This window comes from Ambystoma mexicanum, chromosome 11, assembly GCF_040938575.1.
Source record: "Ambystoma mexicanum isolate Mex_15411 chromosome 11, UKY_AmexF1_1, whole genome shotgun sequence".
Taxonomy (NCBI): domain Eukaryota; kingdom Metazoa; phylum Chordata; class Amphibia; order Caudata; family Ambystomatidae; genus Ambystoma; species Ambystoma mexicanum.
The window spans coordinates 402,348,969-402,366,408 of NC_090934.1; the positions used below are offsets into that span (position 1 = coordinate 402,348,969).

The window sequence follows — 17,440 nt, forward strand, 5'->3', positions numbered from 1 at the left end:
CTGGGGTGTGAAATGGTAGCCTCCACGCTCACAGAGAGGCATAAAAGACACTTGCTGAAAGGATGTCCTTGAGGGTGTACGGTGTGCGTTTACTGAGTGAAGTGAGCCATTGTGAAGCACTCATAATCCTTTCCACCCTTGAAGCTCCCAGTGATCCCAGGGTGTAAAACTCAACAAGTCTCCAACTTCATATTGTGAACCAACGCCTTCTCATAGCTTGCTCACTTAACAAAGGCCCAGTAGGCTCCATGGAGACAGGTAAATACAAAGATCTACAAGAGGGCAGAGTAGTCCTTATGTCCGCACTTCAGTTTCCCATGATCAGTCCCTTCAGTCACTCGATCCAGTCGAATGCGAGAAAGCAAAACACCACCATCAGTAGCCACAGAAGTCTCCATTTATTTTACAAGGGGCCCACTGCGCAAAATCTGCTGGTTGTCAAACACCAGCCACAAAATGGTCCCCAAAGGGGCAAAAGTGATCAAGACCTAGTACAGTTAAAACCAAACCACTGCCGCCACCAGCCCACCTACCAACACACTCCCATGACCACAGAACCACCCAGGCCAAAATGGAGCACCCAAAAAGCACTCCCGCCCATACAACTACTTTGGCACCAGGCCAGCACATCAGAGAAAAGACTGCAGTGGCAGGGGGATCTCAGCAAATGTAAGGGGACTCACCAAGTCGGTCTGAAGTATCCCAAAAATGTAATTCTGCACTAACAGTTGGAGGGAAAGCATAGCTGCAAGTGAGGTTTTTCTGAAGTCGACTGGTGAGGGGTTCAAGGAGACCAACCTTAGTATGTGTCCAGGGTAGGGTGTACCGAACTTCGGCTTCGAGTAAGTATTCGGCCGAATTCCGACTGAAAAAAAAAGCTATTCGGCTCCGGCCAAATAGTTTCTTGCTATTCGGCTTTTGCCGAATACTTTGACATTCTCATTTGAATACAATGCAACATGAACTCAGAAAAGGAAATACAGACTTCTATTTGCAAATCTGAATAGAATTAGACCAGACAAACTGCTATCACACAGCTGAAAAATATCTAATATTGTAATCTGCTCTTTAGGGCATGTTTTGTCACAGATTCTTAGACAAAAAAGTGCTCATCTTTTATACTTAGCCTGCAACAATACAGGAACATCTTTTCTTTGGCCTATGTTTATATGCAAAGTGCACCTTTTTCAGTTGGAAAAAACAAACTGAAAGAAATGTGCGTAGATACTTTCAGTTCCTGTCATGTCACTTCCCATTGCGTATGTCATGATGTATTGGTGAGAAAGAGTGGCTAGGATAAGTGAAAAGTGAGCAGTATTTGTTCGGGTGGGGTGAATAGTTGTGAGATGGAGTTCACGCATTTCAGATTTCCTCTTGACTTGTGTCCTGCATGAGCCGACATGAACCATTTTATACATTTCTATGTGAGCTGCAAAGAAGTTTCGAAACTCGATCACATCGACTTTGCAACTGTATAGAGAATGCAATGCATCTGATTCACAAAGGCAGTCCTTTTGCATTTGTGAGGCCTCCTACTTTAACTGGCACTGAATAAGCAACTATTCGGCTTCATATTCGGCTTCGGCCGAATAGTTGACAAACTATTCGGTATTCGGCCGAATACTAAATATGCTATTCGGTACAGCCCTAAACCAGGGTTTACAACCAAGTTCATCCCAGCTCTCACAATGGCAATGTGAAAGAGCAGTCTGGTTTAAGTTTTAGGAGGAGAGAGGACTGGTAGAAGACACCGCTGGTCACAAACAAGCACACTATAAAGTTAAAGCCACACAATGGGCCTCAGCACGGGTGTGGCAGAATCCATCAGAAAATCCACAGAATTACCTCCAAAATCAATTACTGTTCCACCACTCAGTCCGGTTCACTCACTATGGGTTTCTGAGTGGTGTTATGCTAGGGTTAGTCACCAATGTTGGGAGTCCATAGGACTCCATTGGGGATTTTGGTAGATTAATCGGGAGAGGTAATATCGCCACTGTAAATAAGCTGTTTCATGCTGAAGGTAAATCCTCCACTTGAAGGGCAAACGTGTAGTTTGGCGGTGCGGTATATGCAGTGTAAATGCCCTACCACCAAACCATTTCTGTTGGCTACTGAGCTACTGCCTAATCACCTTTGTTTGGCTCTAAGAACTGCACATGGAAGATGAATGTGTACAGCAGGGGTCTGCAACCTTTGGGTCTTCAGATGCTTTGGCCTCCAACTCCCATGAATTCTAGCTAGCATGTCAATGATGAGGCATCATAGGAATTGTAGTCCAAATCATCTGGACAGCAACAGGTTTCACACCCCTGCTTGGACTGTATTAAGGATTACAGTCTCCTCTTCTGCTTTGCTCAGACCTGTTTGAATTGGAGATGTCTGTTATGAGATACTGCAGAGTGGTGATGTGGCTGACTTTAGTTTTCTTACTGGGGATACTGCTTTACTTGTAATCTTAATTATTCCGAGTCCAGGTCCAAGTGCCGAGACCAGGTTTTAAAAACAAAAATATCCGAATCTTATATTCCCGGCGGCTACTTCCTTCACTCCTGACTCCAACAATTATAGTTTGTGAAGTACAGGAGTTAGATAGGCAAGCTCAGAGCGACATGGGCCCCGGTGGGCAGGACCAGTGATGAAATAATGGAGGTAGAACACTGAATCTGGGCGGATACCAGTAGTCTTTCTTCCCGGCTGGAATGGAAATGTCTGTTTCAGGAACTGGCACCTCACAGAAGTAAAGACTGATGTGGAACACCTGCAGTGGGAATAATGAATATTACCAGTAAGTAATCAGGCCTTTTCAACTTCTCTAAGAAATGAACTCGGGTGCACAGTAAAACCATTTTCTTAAACTGGAAGCCACCAGTTGTTTTTGGAACTTGCTATACGTTTTCGTTTTTTGGTGGTAGTGCGTCATAAACTGTGCTGGAGCCTGATTATGGTCTAGGTGTTGCTATGTGAGTGGTGATGACTTTAGCGCCATGTCATTTTCACTTGCCTTGCATTTATTTGCTTTGCATTTCATGGACATGTTGTTGTGGGTTTGTCGCAGGGACCTTGGCGCCATGGACTTTATGTGGTTATTGGTTATTGTGGGGTTTTAGGTGTTGTTCTGTGGTGTTTGTGTTGTTTGTAGTGGAAGTTTCCCTGGTAATCTCTGGGGTGGCCGGGTGGGCTCTGGAGGGGCAGTGAGGTGCTGTCTATGTTTTGGTTAAGGGGCGGTGAGGTGCTGTCTATGGTGCGGTTAAGGGGCAGTGAGGTGCTGTCTATGTTGTGATTAAGGGGCAGTGAGGTGCTGTCTAGGGTGCGGTGAAGGGGCAGTGAGGTACTGTCTATGTTGTGGTTAAGGGGCAGTGAGGTGCTGTCCAGGGTGTGGTTAAGGGGCAGTGAGGTGCTGTGTAGGTATGTTATGGGGATAGTGTGCTGATGTTGATGTCTGTCAGTACGATCAGAGTTTTGGTTCTGAGTTTGTGGTTTTTGGTTTGGTGTTTTTTAGTTGGACATAGACATGGTGGCCACATGTTTGTGTGGGGCTTAGAAGTTGAGTGAGTTAGTTTTGGTTGTGGTGTGCAGGGTCTCCACTGGGAAGGATTGGTGTTTAGTTCCTTCCATTGTTGTTGTTTTTAAGCTGGTGTTATAGCTGTGTGGGTGTTCAGGCTTAGGGGAGGGCCTGTGGTTTGGGTTTAGTTTTTTTTTGTTATTTCCATTGAAGATCTTGGATCGATGTTTTTGTGGCGTAGCAGTTTGTCTCAGTGGGAGTTATTCTGAGCTGGTGTGAGCTGTGTATTTCTTTGTGACGATTGGGGTGTTCTTTCATCTTTGTGATTGGTGAGCAGTGTTGCAATCAAAGTGTTGTGTTCTAGTTTATGATGTGTTGGTTGGTGTAAGGTGGGTGGTGGGTTATAACCTTTCTTGCAATATTGTGTCTGTGCTGGGTCTTGATTATGGGTTTTAGGGTTGTGTCAGTGGTAAGGAAGATGTGTCATAATCTGTGCTGGGACCTGATTATGGTCTATGTGTTGCTATGCGAGTGGTGATGTCACTGACATAGAATGTGGAGTGTTGGAGCGTTGGTGGAGGTTTGGAGTGCTGGGTTCTACGAGTGTCAGTTGGACCTAATGTGCTGGGCTGGATGGACGTCCCAGTACTTTCTCTACTTAATAACTGGAGATTAAACTTACATATAAACTACATACCTTCTGGTTCCTGGCTCTATGTAGAAGGTGGCTCAGTTTATATCATAGTGCAACTTATATTGACATCATGCATAACAATAAAATGACTATCAAACAGTGACTAACAGGTAACCGTCACACATACAAAATCCAGAAGAGGGAATGAAGATGTATTGAGTTGGCCAATGTCCAGTGTGAGATGCTCAGCAGGTCCTGGCTTTTAGGCTCCTATCACACTGCATTTGTGGTATGTGTGGTCCTCCAGTTATAGTAGGAAAGTAAAAGCATAAATACTGTACAACAATACAGAATGAAGTATGCAAAATGCCACAACCTGCATCAAAGTCTACTTAAAAGATTTGTTTTTGCTTATTTTGGATAACATTAGTGTAAATGGGTAGCAGCGAGTGGGTTACTTCTACAAACTAATGGGATAGTTGGGACAGACCACATGGAAATCCCTCCTCACCGAACACCCTGTGATGAAAACCCTTGCTCGTGTGCCTTAAAACAGAGCCCCCACCACAGACAATTGACAAGTTAGCACCAATGTACAAAGTGCTAGTTTAACTCTTACCAGATTCCTAAGGAGACAACAGTGTATGTTGGTGCAAAACGAGAGATGCAACAGGGGACTGTGAAATCTGAAACTTAAAGTATTGCAAGCTGTTCAACCAGAAAATCTGCTGTCACAGCCAGGCTTCCGCGCTTGATCAAAGTATGTGATCCAGGGCAAATCATTTAACCTAAATGGGTCTTATTTTTGTGGCTGCCAAAATTGGGATCAGCTCTACTGAAGGAGTGCTGGGGGAAAGCAACGGACTAGTCTCCGCTGGCTGTTTGAGGGATGGGGGTGTCCTATTGTGATCTGGGGGGGCATCATTGATTGGTGGTGTCAATTGCAAGGGGGTTCCAGACCTCCTTGCTGTCCGGGGTGTCTCTGCAGCACGTTGCGGCACCTCAAGGCAGAGGCGGTTAGTGAAATTGAAGGAGATCAGATAGGGTGGTTGTGATGGTCCCCAGTGTGCTGGTGGCAGCCTGCGTGCATCCATTGTTTGTTTTCATTGTTTTCATGTATACTGACTGAAACAACGGAAGATGGGCTCTTCACGAGGTACCACGCTGGGGTCCACAGGTAAGTAACGTGTGTTTATTCTGTCCGGCAGAACACCAGTAGTTCATATGTAGTTACACTGACACACAGAGACAAAGACACTGGCCCATCCATACACCAAGCCAGCTTCCGCCAACTGCCCTTGACAGAACACTCACTCACTCAGGCAGCCGCCAACAATCCACGCACCAGCTGCCAGAGACATAATGTGCACGAGAGAACAGCACATTAGAGTTACCCTACAGAACGGACTGTAAATTGTATGGCTTTGAACCAATTTTTCACAAAAAGAGGGCTGTAAAATGCATCATTTGAACCAATTATTTTTAAAAAAAAATGTGCAGAGGGGAAATCCCTCCTCGCTGAACACCCCCTTTGGTTATTTCAGGCTCCCTTACTACGCTCAGTCACTCGCACTATTGGCGGGAAATATTTACGCTCCTCCATTTAAAATGATTCTCTAGCCGCCACTGAAAACTACTAGCCACAAATGAATCACTCACCCACCCACATATATGAAGAAAGGGCAGAGCATAGCACAGCACTCTGCATGCACACAAATTCTAACAAACGCAGATGCAATTCCCACTCGCTTGTGGCGAGTGTACATTTTGTGGTCTACTGTTGTTTGTTGGATTGATCCGGTGAGTGAGTGAGTGAGTGAGTGAGAGGCTAAGTGCTGGATGGATTGGTGAGAGGGTGGTTATTTGGTTGTTTGGTGAAAGGGTGACTTGCTGGGTGTTGGTTGGATGGATGGATTGGTGAGTGAGAGTGTGCGGATGAGGGATGATAGATGTTGCTTGAGAGAGTGAGTTAGAGGGCGATTGTTTGATGCATCGATGGAAGAATTGATGAGTGAGACAAATGGGGAAGAGGAGGGATGAATAGATCAATTGGTGAGCAAGAAAACGAGTGAAAAAGCAAGTGATAGTCCTGGAAATGGAAAGGTTTTACTGTGGGATCCCACCAGCGAGTGGGCGAGAAGGGGTCGGGAATTGTTCCACACAACCCCACACATAAGCATTTGCCTCTCAGAAGATTAATCATGAACAACTGCAAGATAAAACTTAAGGGAAGCATGTTTCCTATAATGTTGCACACGGAGTAATAAAGGCTGCACACTTTTTAAACCTGTCCATAAATAGTCATGATCTCCGCTACAATCTAGCGATTTCACAGAGACTCTGATCAGGTGCCCAAGTGGTCTTGTGTGGTAAGTATCTCGCCCCTGATCCTAGCTTCAGTAGTTGCGGCACCGTCTAAAGCAACCAACTCACAAAACTGAACGTCGCCAATAGATTTCCCAAGGGGAGACAGAGCGGGCCTAATGCCAGCACCGGTGATGGAGGGCGAGCGGGAGGATGAGTTGGGGATGAATGCATGTGTGATTCAGAGAATGAATGAGATAATGAGTGATGCAAGAATTTGTTAATGATCGAGTAAGAGGGTGTGCTGGAGGGATGCCATGATGAGCGATGGACTGTATTAGAGGGTGTGTGTTGGATGGATTTGCGGGTGAGTGGTAGATGCCTACATGTAAGCATTGGTGAAACTGAGTGAGAAAAAGTGATGGCTGGATAAGTGTTGGACGGGTGTACTGGTGAAAGAGAAGGCCTTTGTTGGATGAATAGACTGGTGAATGAAGAGTGAGAGAAGAATAGAGGGATTGGTTGGTGAGGGATTGACATACTTGCCAACCGTACCGATTAAGGCAGTGGGCTATTGCTTTTTAAGCAGTCCTACCGCCTACAGATTTGGGTGACAGATCCTACTTCTTTTTACAGTGGCAGGTAATTTGTGACTCTAAGGCAGGCTCCTTCAGACTGGGCCCATGACAAGCATGCTACACATTAGTCTGTCTGTCTGTGTGGTGGGTGGGTGTTCAATTTGAGCGATGGGCTCAGACCAATCACTGACCTGACAGCTATGTGACTCTGCCCTGCACTCTTGCAGGGACAGGACTTAGGTGAATTGCCAGTGAAGGCAAGGGGCAGGGGGTACCTGCATCACACAGCATCTGCCTATCAGACTGAGGAGGGTATCAGTCTCCATGTCGCTCAGTGTTCAACTTGCACTGCAGGATTAGGTATGTACTGCCCAGGCTGCTGCCACACAGCAGCGGTAAACGCTGCCTACCAGCTCTGTGTGATTGATTACCTTCTGTGAAGTTAGGTAATTGAATTTGGTGTTGACTTGCCATTCAGAATTGTACATTTTAAACCTTTGAACAGCTTTCCATGTTGTGCTGTTTGATGGGTTGTGTATTTTAAAACGCTCCAGTGGTGCCAACAATGTATGTTTTGTATTTTCCTGTGATGCCATTGCTATGCGAAGTATTATTTCTGAAACTTGAAAAATCCTACATCTTTTTGGTCACAGAATGTTGGCAAGTATGCATTGAGGGGTCGATGGATGGGTGGGTGTTGGATGAATGAATTGGTGGGTGAGTTTGGGGGTGACAGATGGATCAATGGACTGGTGACATAACGGGCGTGAGACGAAGAATACGTTCCTGGATGGATGGACTGGTGGCATTGCAATGGAAATGGGGACCACAACAGTCCTGCCTTGCAATTAGTGAAGCTTTTTACACGGTCGCGAGATGAAGTATTTGTCTAACCCCCCTGCTCCGAGGATTGTTGGATGGATCGATGGGCGTGAATTAACGCTCAGCCAGACTATATAAAGTCGCTTCACGCCCCGAGATGTCAGTGCTGTATTCCATCAGCGGCGTCGTGTCCCATGCCAGGAGACTCGCACTCCTTCTGGGCAACTCCAGAACGAGTGCGAGCAGCAGACAGAAGAGGTGAGCCAGAATAAAGCGTGCCATCATGAGTCTTAGAAGAAGGGAAGTAGGAGAGAAGTGGAGAAGCAGAAAATAAAAGGTAATAGGATCGTTAATGAGTAGGGGGCGTGTGGCGCGCTACACCCTGCAAGCCAGTCCCCTCCCCGATGTGACCACGATCTGATCCTGCACTGCTCAAGCGTCACTTTTGCCACATAAGGGAAACACTACAATGAGGACCAAGGGCGAAGTAGGGTCGGACGGGTGAAACCAATCCCCCACTCCCACCCATAATAAAACGATGTCTCAACTACGGAAGGTCGCCGGGACGCCTGCCCCTCTCCTTACCATACCATGGGACCTCCAACCATATGATATGCAGAGAACTCAATGAACTTGGTGTCAGGCGACGTGAGTCTAAATCCGATACCACGGGTCCGAAACCACCAGCATCCGACAGCTATCGGCCCCTGCAGTCTCCAGCACCGCGGCAGGACACCCTGGGGACTAGGCAACTTAGCCGGTGTGAGATGGGGCGCGGGAATGGGCGGGCAGGGGCGGAGCTACAAAGCACAGCATTGGCCAGCACAGAGCTGTCGGAAGGCGGGGCCCCGAAGATCCTGCACTCCATCAACGGGAGGGGCAGGTTCATCATACAGCAGCCAGGCACCCGCCACAGCAGAGTGTGCTGAACTGCACCGGCGAGGGACTAGGACAGGGCAGGGTGTTGGCCTGATGGGCAAAGCGCACTCACTTTTCTCCAGGGCCCAACCTGTGACATTGAATGGAGTGGGAAGCTGCCCTGGTCGTAATGTAACTGGAACAGGGTACGCGACCTGGCAATTGGACATGCTTAAATACCTGGAAGGGCCCCTCCCACTGCTTGCCTCACTCTGAGAAGGAAGTGCACATCTATTATGAAAGGGTGTAACGCGGTATTAATTCTGCAAAGCATTTTGTGTCCTCGCTACTAGTATGTGCTTGTGCAGCATACCACAACGTGTGCCACATGTTTGCATTTCTTTAGGGAATATCTTCATCATTAATATAGTGGAAGTCCCTAGTAGGAGCATGCATACCTCAACACTTGTGTGATGAATGATGTGAAATCTCCATCTCTATACATGCTAAGGTAAAAGCACTCACACGTATAGCACCCGGAGGTCGAAGTGAGTGGGAGCGGATGGGCCACTGCTTTATTTTGGACTGTTAACAGTTCCAGCACTTTTTACAATCACTTTCACCATACCCGAAGGTAAAGCATACCTGTTAATATGACCTCCCATGGCAGTTACCGCCAAACTGAAATCTGTTTCACCGTACATTCCCAAAGCATGGATGGTGTCTCAGCCTGGCTGGACTCCATCTGGCTTTATGGTAACCATGGGAAGATGGGGGGAGGCCCGCTAACACTACGAAATTCTCTCCGCTGTCACCCCATCTCCATCTGTGTCATGTTGTCTTCGAAGACGCAGCTGATATTGGCCCAGGCCATTTCCACAGAATGTTATTTTAACATCAGGGGGCTACATGCGATTTGCAGGTTCACGCCACTGGACAAGTGTGCAGTTATAGGAGGCGACTTCTTAAGGATTAGTCACCTGGGCAACTATAATGCACTCCTGTGGGACACTTCAGGGCCACAGACTAGTCATCGCGCACCCTCTGTGAGACCAGAGGAGATAATATATTCAGTCTTGGGATCCAGACTTTGTAATAAATTACCAAGTTGTATTCCCGGTAGCACACATTTGTCTATTGGCAGGCCCCTGTTGAAGTAGTTGTTAGGTAGGTATTGATTACGGCTTCCAGCGGAGTTACGATCAGTGAGTAGACTGAATTCACAAAGGCCATGCAAATATAAAAGTTCCAACTGACTGACCAACAAAGAGAAATTAACTAAAAACAATGCAGAGGGTCTCCTTTTGCCTGTTGCACCCACCTGGCTGTCCACCTGGCCCACCCACAACCTTCTGAAACTTGTGTGCAAGTTGGTGCCTCCCGCACACACCGTCCCACGCTGGTGTCAGAGTTCCACTATGTTTTGTCACACTTCTACCACTGAAAGTAAGTACCCTTTATGCGTTGCCATCCATTTACACTGCTTTTGGTTGCACTCTCGGCTGTATAGACCATTTGTAGTCTCAGGCAGCTTCGTTCTTCATCTGGCCAAAGCTGCCTTACTTTATATTCCTGGTGTATAGGCCATCAAACTGTAGCTTTCATCTGAAGGGTGAACTCTACATCTAGTTTTCAAGTATAATCTCCCTGACCACTCCGGGCTTAGTTTATGGTTTTGTTTCAGAGGTGCATATTTAAATATAACCACAGCACTTTTTGATGTCACGGGGCACCTGTGACCTCTGAGCCCGATGTGTGCCACCGGAGCAGAAGCAGAAGATCGGGATTCTGATGCAGATTGGCACAGGTGTACACTATGTTTTTGGCATGGAATTTACTGAAATGGGGTCTGGTCAGTAGACCAACCTTTCTGTGATGGAATTACCCACATCATTTTATTAATTCGTACAAATCAAAAATGGCTAGGGCTTCGACACCTTTATAAGATGGCACTTCCTCACAACGTGACATACCCAAATTTGAAATGTTTATTGATGAGTTGAGTGTCACAATAATTCAGAAGCTAGCTCAGTGTGTCAAGCATTTGTTATAGAGATGTGTGCTCATATGCCAGATCACAATTTGAAATCCCAGCAAGACAGAGGTAGCCTTTCCTCATTGACAGAAACACCCACTTGCTACAAAACACTTATCCTGCACCAGAAAACACTAGCTATAAAAACAAACACAGCATCAGTATTGTGCAGGTCTAAAGCTTGGTCCTCCAAACGAGCTGTGTATAAATTGGGTAGCCACCTCCAGAGAAGAGAATGTTGCTTTAGCCGGGAAAGGTGATTAGGTAGCCAAACTAGAGACAGTGGGGTCAAAGCCCATATCCCGGCCTTGCCACCAGACGATAATGTGATACTGAACAGACAGTCAAGAACCGGTCCATGCAGTAATCTAACTCAATGGTGCAGGATATGTTTGGGGAGGTCAAAGAATTTACTGGGCACATTCACCAGCTACCAGAATGGATTTGGGGCGAGAGGGGCATAAGTGCCCCTGAGTATAACTACACACCACTTTCCAGTGGCTGGATGAGAAAGCTCTTGATGAAGAAAAATGCTCAGGGAGAACTAATGTCCTTGTGGTGGGTGAGTTGAGAGCAACATGTCAACGTCTTTTAATATTGGAAAATGTAAAACAATATTGGAAATGCAAAGGCCATCACATGCTGCAATGTTGTTTGGGAAGATGCAAAGTATTTAAATTGAAAGTGATGCGTACTGGGTGGAAAATGAAGGCAATGCATCATTTTGGGAATGTGATGAATGAAAACATGGGTCACGATTCGGCAGGCATTGTAGTGTTGTTTTTCATAGGTTTCTCATATGGCACTCAATTAACATGTTTTGGGGAAGGAGTTTCCTGTCTTTGGTGCCAAAAGTGTTCGCAGGTGTGTTGCTCTAGAGTGGGCATGTGTTTTTGGTGTTTCTTTATTAGTGCCAACATTGTTATTGGTGTGTGCCAAAAGTGTAGGCATGAGTGTTGCCCAAGGGTGGGCAATTGTTTTTTTTTTTTTAGCCATATGGTGGCAATGTGTCAATGTAAGCAGTGTTTTGTTATGGTGCCAAAAGTGTAGGCATGAGTGTTGCCCAAGGGTGGGCAATTGTTTTTTCTTAGCCATATGGTGGCAATGTGCCAATGTAAGCAGTGTTTTGTTATGGTGCCAATGTGTTTTGGCAAGTATTTAGGTGCCAATGTGTTTGGCAAGTTTTTTTTAGGTGCCAATGTTTCTCTGGCAAGTTGTTTTTGTTGAAGATGGTTTGGACCAGATACATTTAGAGGAAAAGTATGGAAATGTAATATTTATTGGACCTACTGCATTTAAAAGAAATGTACAGTAATGCAATGTTGAGTGGACCTACTGCATTAATAGAAATGTTCAGTAAATGTTAATTGGACCTACTGAATTAGATAGTGATGCTCAGTAACGTAAGGTTAAGTGGACCTACGATGTTGGAAAAAAAAATGTTCAGTATGAAATGTTTAGTTGAGTGGACCTAATGCATTTAGTATAAATGTACAGTTATGTTATTACACTAACTTGACCATTTCTCCACAGACTATTTACAAGATAGACTCTGCAGGCGTGAAATTGTGGAACTTTAATGTGGCACAACCAAATTCGGATTGCCATAATTTATGCTGAATTCATCGAGTTGTTTTGGGGTGGAGATTGGCTATGTGATCTGTGTGAGTGTGAGAGTACTAGGACATTTAGTAAAATTCTTGTTTTGTTTTTGGACCTACAACATTTATAGGACATTTCCAACCATTTAATACTATGCAATAACCTAACAATTTTTTCCACAGCATATTTCAAATTTGGACTCTGAAAGCATGAACTTTGTCGACTCTGTCATGGTGTAATTTAATATTTTATTCTCAAACATGAATGCTGAATCCGTTCATTTTGGTTTAGTTGGGAAATGTCTTTTAGTGAATATGCAAAGTCAAGTGTCAGCATTTGTTTACTCAAGGGGTGCCTCTAGTGGTGCCAAAGTTCATGTGGGCGGGTGTTACTGAAATTGGTTGGTACCAATGTTGGTATTTGGTGACACTGACGTTTAGGTTGGTGTTCAGGAGGGTGTTTGGAGGACACCCATTGTGTGGTAAAATGTGTATGCTTCAGGCAGATAGTGGGATCTAATCCTGTGATTTATATTCAATCTGTAGACAGTGAATGAAGATGCAGGATTATTGTGTGATACAAGTGGTAAAGGTAGTGTGTAGGATTGTGGACTGGTGCCCTTGCAACGAGTACCATAAGTGGCCATTATGGTTCTAGAGATTGTTTTCTGGAGAATATTAGCTAATTGGCAGCTATACTAAGGACTTGAAGGAGAATAGCTTTTGCCTTGAGAGGTCGGATGAATGGGCATCTCGAAGGATAGTTGGTTCACTTATATATATTGCTTCAATAATAACTGTTCTTCTGTTTTCTTCCCTGGATTGTATTGTGTGTAAGGGGGGAGATGTGTTGTGATTTACCTTTCCTGTATTTGTGTCTATTTCCTGTATGAGTGAGTGTTTGAGTTTGGAATGTTTGGTGTGGAGTGTTACACTTAGAATGTTATTGTGTGAGTGCCAAAGTTCCTATAGAGTCAGTTGGAAACTGAGCTTGGCACAGGGGGACCGGTGGATGTTCTATCCCTTGGACCTGTCTTATGTGTACCCTACCTTTTACCTGTGTACCTACCTGTCATATGAAGAACCTAGCAAAGACCACATGAACCACTTATGACTCCTGAGCATCTGTGAAACCCTAACCTCCATAACTTAACAGGAACGGCCGCTGACAGCTTTCTGTATACGCTATTTTGCAAAGATTTTCACATTTCAACTATGCAAGCGCATGTTATTGAGCTAGAGCATCATGCCCCAATCCCAAAACCGACAAAAGGAGAATGACCCTGGATCACAACCATACGGTGCCTTAATTTTCACCATAAACTGACAGTCATGAAGGCCTTTCGACTTAAAAGAGAAATACAAAAAGATGGAGCGGCCACCTGCTTCTACAAATACCTTTTGGTGGAGGTGGCAAGGCACAGGAGCGAGCTTGATCCCATTTTCGAGATGTTGCAAGGCCTCGACTTATTAATTTCATTTGATTATACGCCCAAACCCTGGGGTGTCACAGTGTAGGTTATTTGGTTACAGTAATGATTGCTGGTTACAGAGAGGTAGTGTTAGGCATTATAGTGGTTACAAACATTCATAGTCATAGGGGGTCATTCCAAGGTTGGAGGTAAGGTAAAAATGATGCCGGTAAAGGACTACTGGCATCGCTTACCGCTACGGGCTATTCTGACCAACCAGACCGCTATTTACGGCATCGTACTTTACGATGCCGTAAATAGCGGTCCAGGCGCGCGCGTCCTACACAACATGCCGGCATGCCGTAAACCTGAGCTGATCACAAGCCATGCGGACATGCAAATAATGGCCTACTGAAGGCTGAAAAGTACCTTACCGGCATGGAGTAAATACTGGCATCTCCGAGAAGGTGTTAAGAACCCTGAGCAGTGTTTCCAAGAGCCACAGGTGCATACAATCAGCATAGGTGGAGTCAATGGAGTCTGGCACAGCACAAAAGGAGCACACCCACACACCACACCCGCTCCCACACCAAGATGATAGCAATAGTAGTAGCACTACTGGAGCTGGAGGCCCTGCTTGCAAGGCAGCAACAACAACAACAGCAACAACAACCACATCCCCCACCACAGAGGATACACAGGAGGAGAAGGAGGGTGAGACAGGCCCAGCATGCCCCACCAGTGCAGCCACCGTTACCACGCCGGCGGCCCCAATCCCTCGCATCAGAGCCACCCCCTTCAACCTAACACCAGAGCAGATCCACACCCTGTACTGGCTTGACCGTGACACCATCACCACCATAGTGGACCTGATACATGATGACATAGTGAGCCTCATAAAAATACGCACCACCATCCCCCCTCTACTGAAGGTAGTGTCTGTGCTCCACTTCCTTGCCACAGGCACCTACCAGCACACAGTGGGGTACATGCATGGCATATCACAACCCTTATTTTCCCGGATACTGACCCAAGTGCTGGATGCCCTCCTCAAGCACACAAGGGACTACATATGCCTACCATGGACTCCCCAGGAGATATTCGATACACAAGTTGCCTTCCATGCACTGGCAGGCATGCCAAATTGTATAGGTGCACTCGACTGCACCCATGTGGAGTTGGTGGTCCCGCATGCCATGGAGGTGGCGTATCGCAACCGCAAGCAATACCACTCCATCAACGTGCAGATGGTATGTAACGCCAGTAAGATCATCACACATTGCTGTGCCCGATATCTAGGATCAACTCATGACTCTTTGGTCCTGTGGAACTCCACGCTACCACGCTATATGGAGCGAAATGCTGGACGACGTGCCTGGCTGCTTGGTGAGTTGCCTGACTGGGCCATGGCAGTGCATCGGGGTTGTGTTGTGGGTGGCTGCATACTCCACCTGGGTGGAAATGTTGAAGCCAGTGCACGATGTGCACCTCACCGAACACTGTGCCCCAAAGCAAGTGAAACGGCACATGACTACCAAATCCCACAGTGATGAAGTAAGGCCGACACCTAACACTACATGACCAACAGGTAACCAGGACGCATTCAACACATGCACCACTCATGGCGGCCCTGACACACCGTAAGGGCTTCCTGCACTATGCACTGCATATGCACTATGTCGCTGCCTCCAGCATATCACCAAACAGGACAGTCATCCATGGGAGTGCATTGAAGTGAGCCTATCAGGGATACCACAGTGTGTCACTGGTTCCGCACACCCATAGGAGTGCTGCAAGTCACCATGGTACTGATCAGTGCAGAATGACGAATATGCTACTGACTACAGCCAACACTCCCTACTACCAAATCTCACAGAACACAGCACATCAATGATTTTACCCCAAGACTGCTGCATGCATGTACGATGCACGTGCAACAAGATGTGAGTGCACACCATAAACCATCTTGAAGATGCTACCCCCTCCATCATTCCATTGCACAGGACACATAGCGGGGCCAGAAATGGGGTCAATGCATCCAGGGACATGTGTATGGCCAGAAATCACCTGCTGCCATGTAAGACTAGTTCAGTTGTCCGCCATGAATGTACAAACACTTACCTTCATTCCCCTCTCATGCAGGTGATGGTGGCTATACCTTGAAGCCGTGGCTCATGACCCCTGTCCGAAACCCACTGAACAAGCACGAGAAGGACTACAATCGTTCATATACCAGTACACGTGTGGTGATTGAGCAGACCTTTGGCCTGTTGAAGGCACGATTTCGTTGCCTCAGCCGGTCGGGTGGGGCACTCGCTACAGCCATGAGAAGGTGTCCAAGATCACCATGGCTTGTGTAATGCTGCACAATATGTGCATCTGTCGGAACGTGCCCCTGCCCCCTGACATGGAACTGCTACCACCTGATGATGATGAAGGGGAGGAGGAAGAAGGGGCAGGACAGCATCACAGTGTCGATGTACAGGAAGGACGTGCCGTGCGGCAAGCATTGATTGGACAATATTTCTGACACACAAGTCAGCAGAGGGTGTGAGGATGTCAGGACATTGGGCACTGGGTGTGGGGATACATATACACTATGCACTGTGCAATATTAAATGACTCATGCGCAATGATGAATGTCCACTCTGGTTTTTTTAGATGAACAACCGGTGTATTAAAATTGAAGGTTTAAACGTGAGAAAAAAAACATCCACCACCCTAACCCCCTCCCCCTCCCACCACAACTCCCAAACACACCCTCATCCCCTCCCCCTCCCACCACAACTCCCAAACACACCCTCCCCCCCTCCCCCTCCCACCACAACTCCCAAACACACCCTCAACCCCCTCCCCCTCCCACCACAACAACCACACACTAGTCCCATAAGGACCACATAGGCCACATGTGGATGGCAGCATTGTCACTGGGCGCTCCCAGAGCTAGGGGGTGGCATGTCCTGGTGGCGCATCATACGTTGGGACCGACGGAGTGGGCTGGTCTGGGTGGAGGAGCATGCAGAAGGTGTGTCCTCATGCTGGGGCTGTTGTGTAGGATGTGCAGCCTCCAGAGCATCTGCTATCCGGCCAAGGACCTCACAGAGCCGGTTGATGCTGACCGTAATGACCTGGCACAGTGCCCTCAGTTCATTCCACCACTCCTCCCTGGCCTGCCGATTGTCCTGCATGAAGTCATTGATCTGGCCTGTGAGCTGCTCAGCCCGCTCTGCATCAATGGCTGATGTTGTGGCCCTGCTGGGAATCGGGCTGACATGTGTTTCTGGCGCTTCAGAAAGGGAACTGGCCACAGGACTGGCATGTCCCTGTGTTGCTCCTTGCCCAGTAAGCTCAGGTGTGTCACTCTCACCCGAGTCACTATAGGAGACCTGGGGGTTGGTTTGGGCATCAGGGGTGTGAACGACTTCATATGTGTCCTTAGTCACTCCACATATGGATATGGGGCTGTCAGCAACATCGTGGGGGGCTGTGGCTGCAATCTCCCCAGCCACACTAGACTCCTCAGTAGGGCATGTGTCTGCCACCAGTGCAGGGTGGGGTAGGGGTGGGGTTGGGGTGGTGCAACCTCCACGGGCCTTGCTGGAGCCGGTGGAGTGCCTCCAGGTGTTCTCTTGCTCGCAGGTAGACGGCGGCCCCTGCCTTGGCCCCTGGAGGTGCTGGGCCAGTTGCTTGC

At 47.0% G+C, this 17,440-nt stretch overlaps 1 protein-coding gene across 4 annotated transcripts in view; it reads right to left on the reverse strand.

The window, feature by feature from the left end:
- LOC138503444 (para-nitrobenzyl esterase-like) overlaps positions 1-17,440 on the reverse strand; it is a 344,471-nt gene that overhangs the window by 269,677 nt on the left and 57,354 nt on the right. Inside the window, exon 1 of one of the 4 annotated variants that reach the window (XM_069623184.1) lies at positions 8,429-8,556. The exons of the other annotated variants lie outside the window; for them this stretch is intronic. Coding sequence (XP_069479285.1) covers positions 8,429-8,431 — 3 coding nt within the window. The 5' untranslated portion in view covers positions 8,432-8,556. Of the gene's footprint in view, positions 1-8,428; positions 8,557-17,440 lie in introns of those variants that run through there. 4 annotated transcript variants of the gene reach the window in all.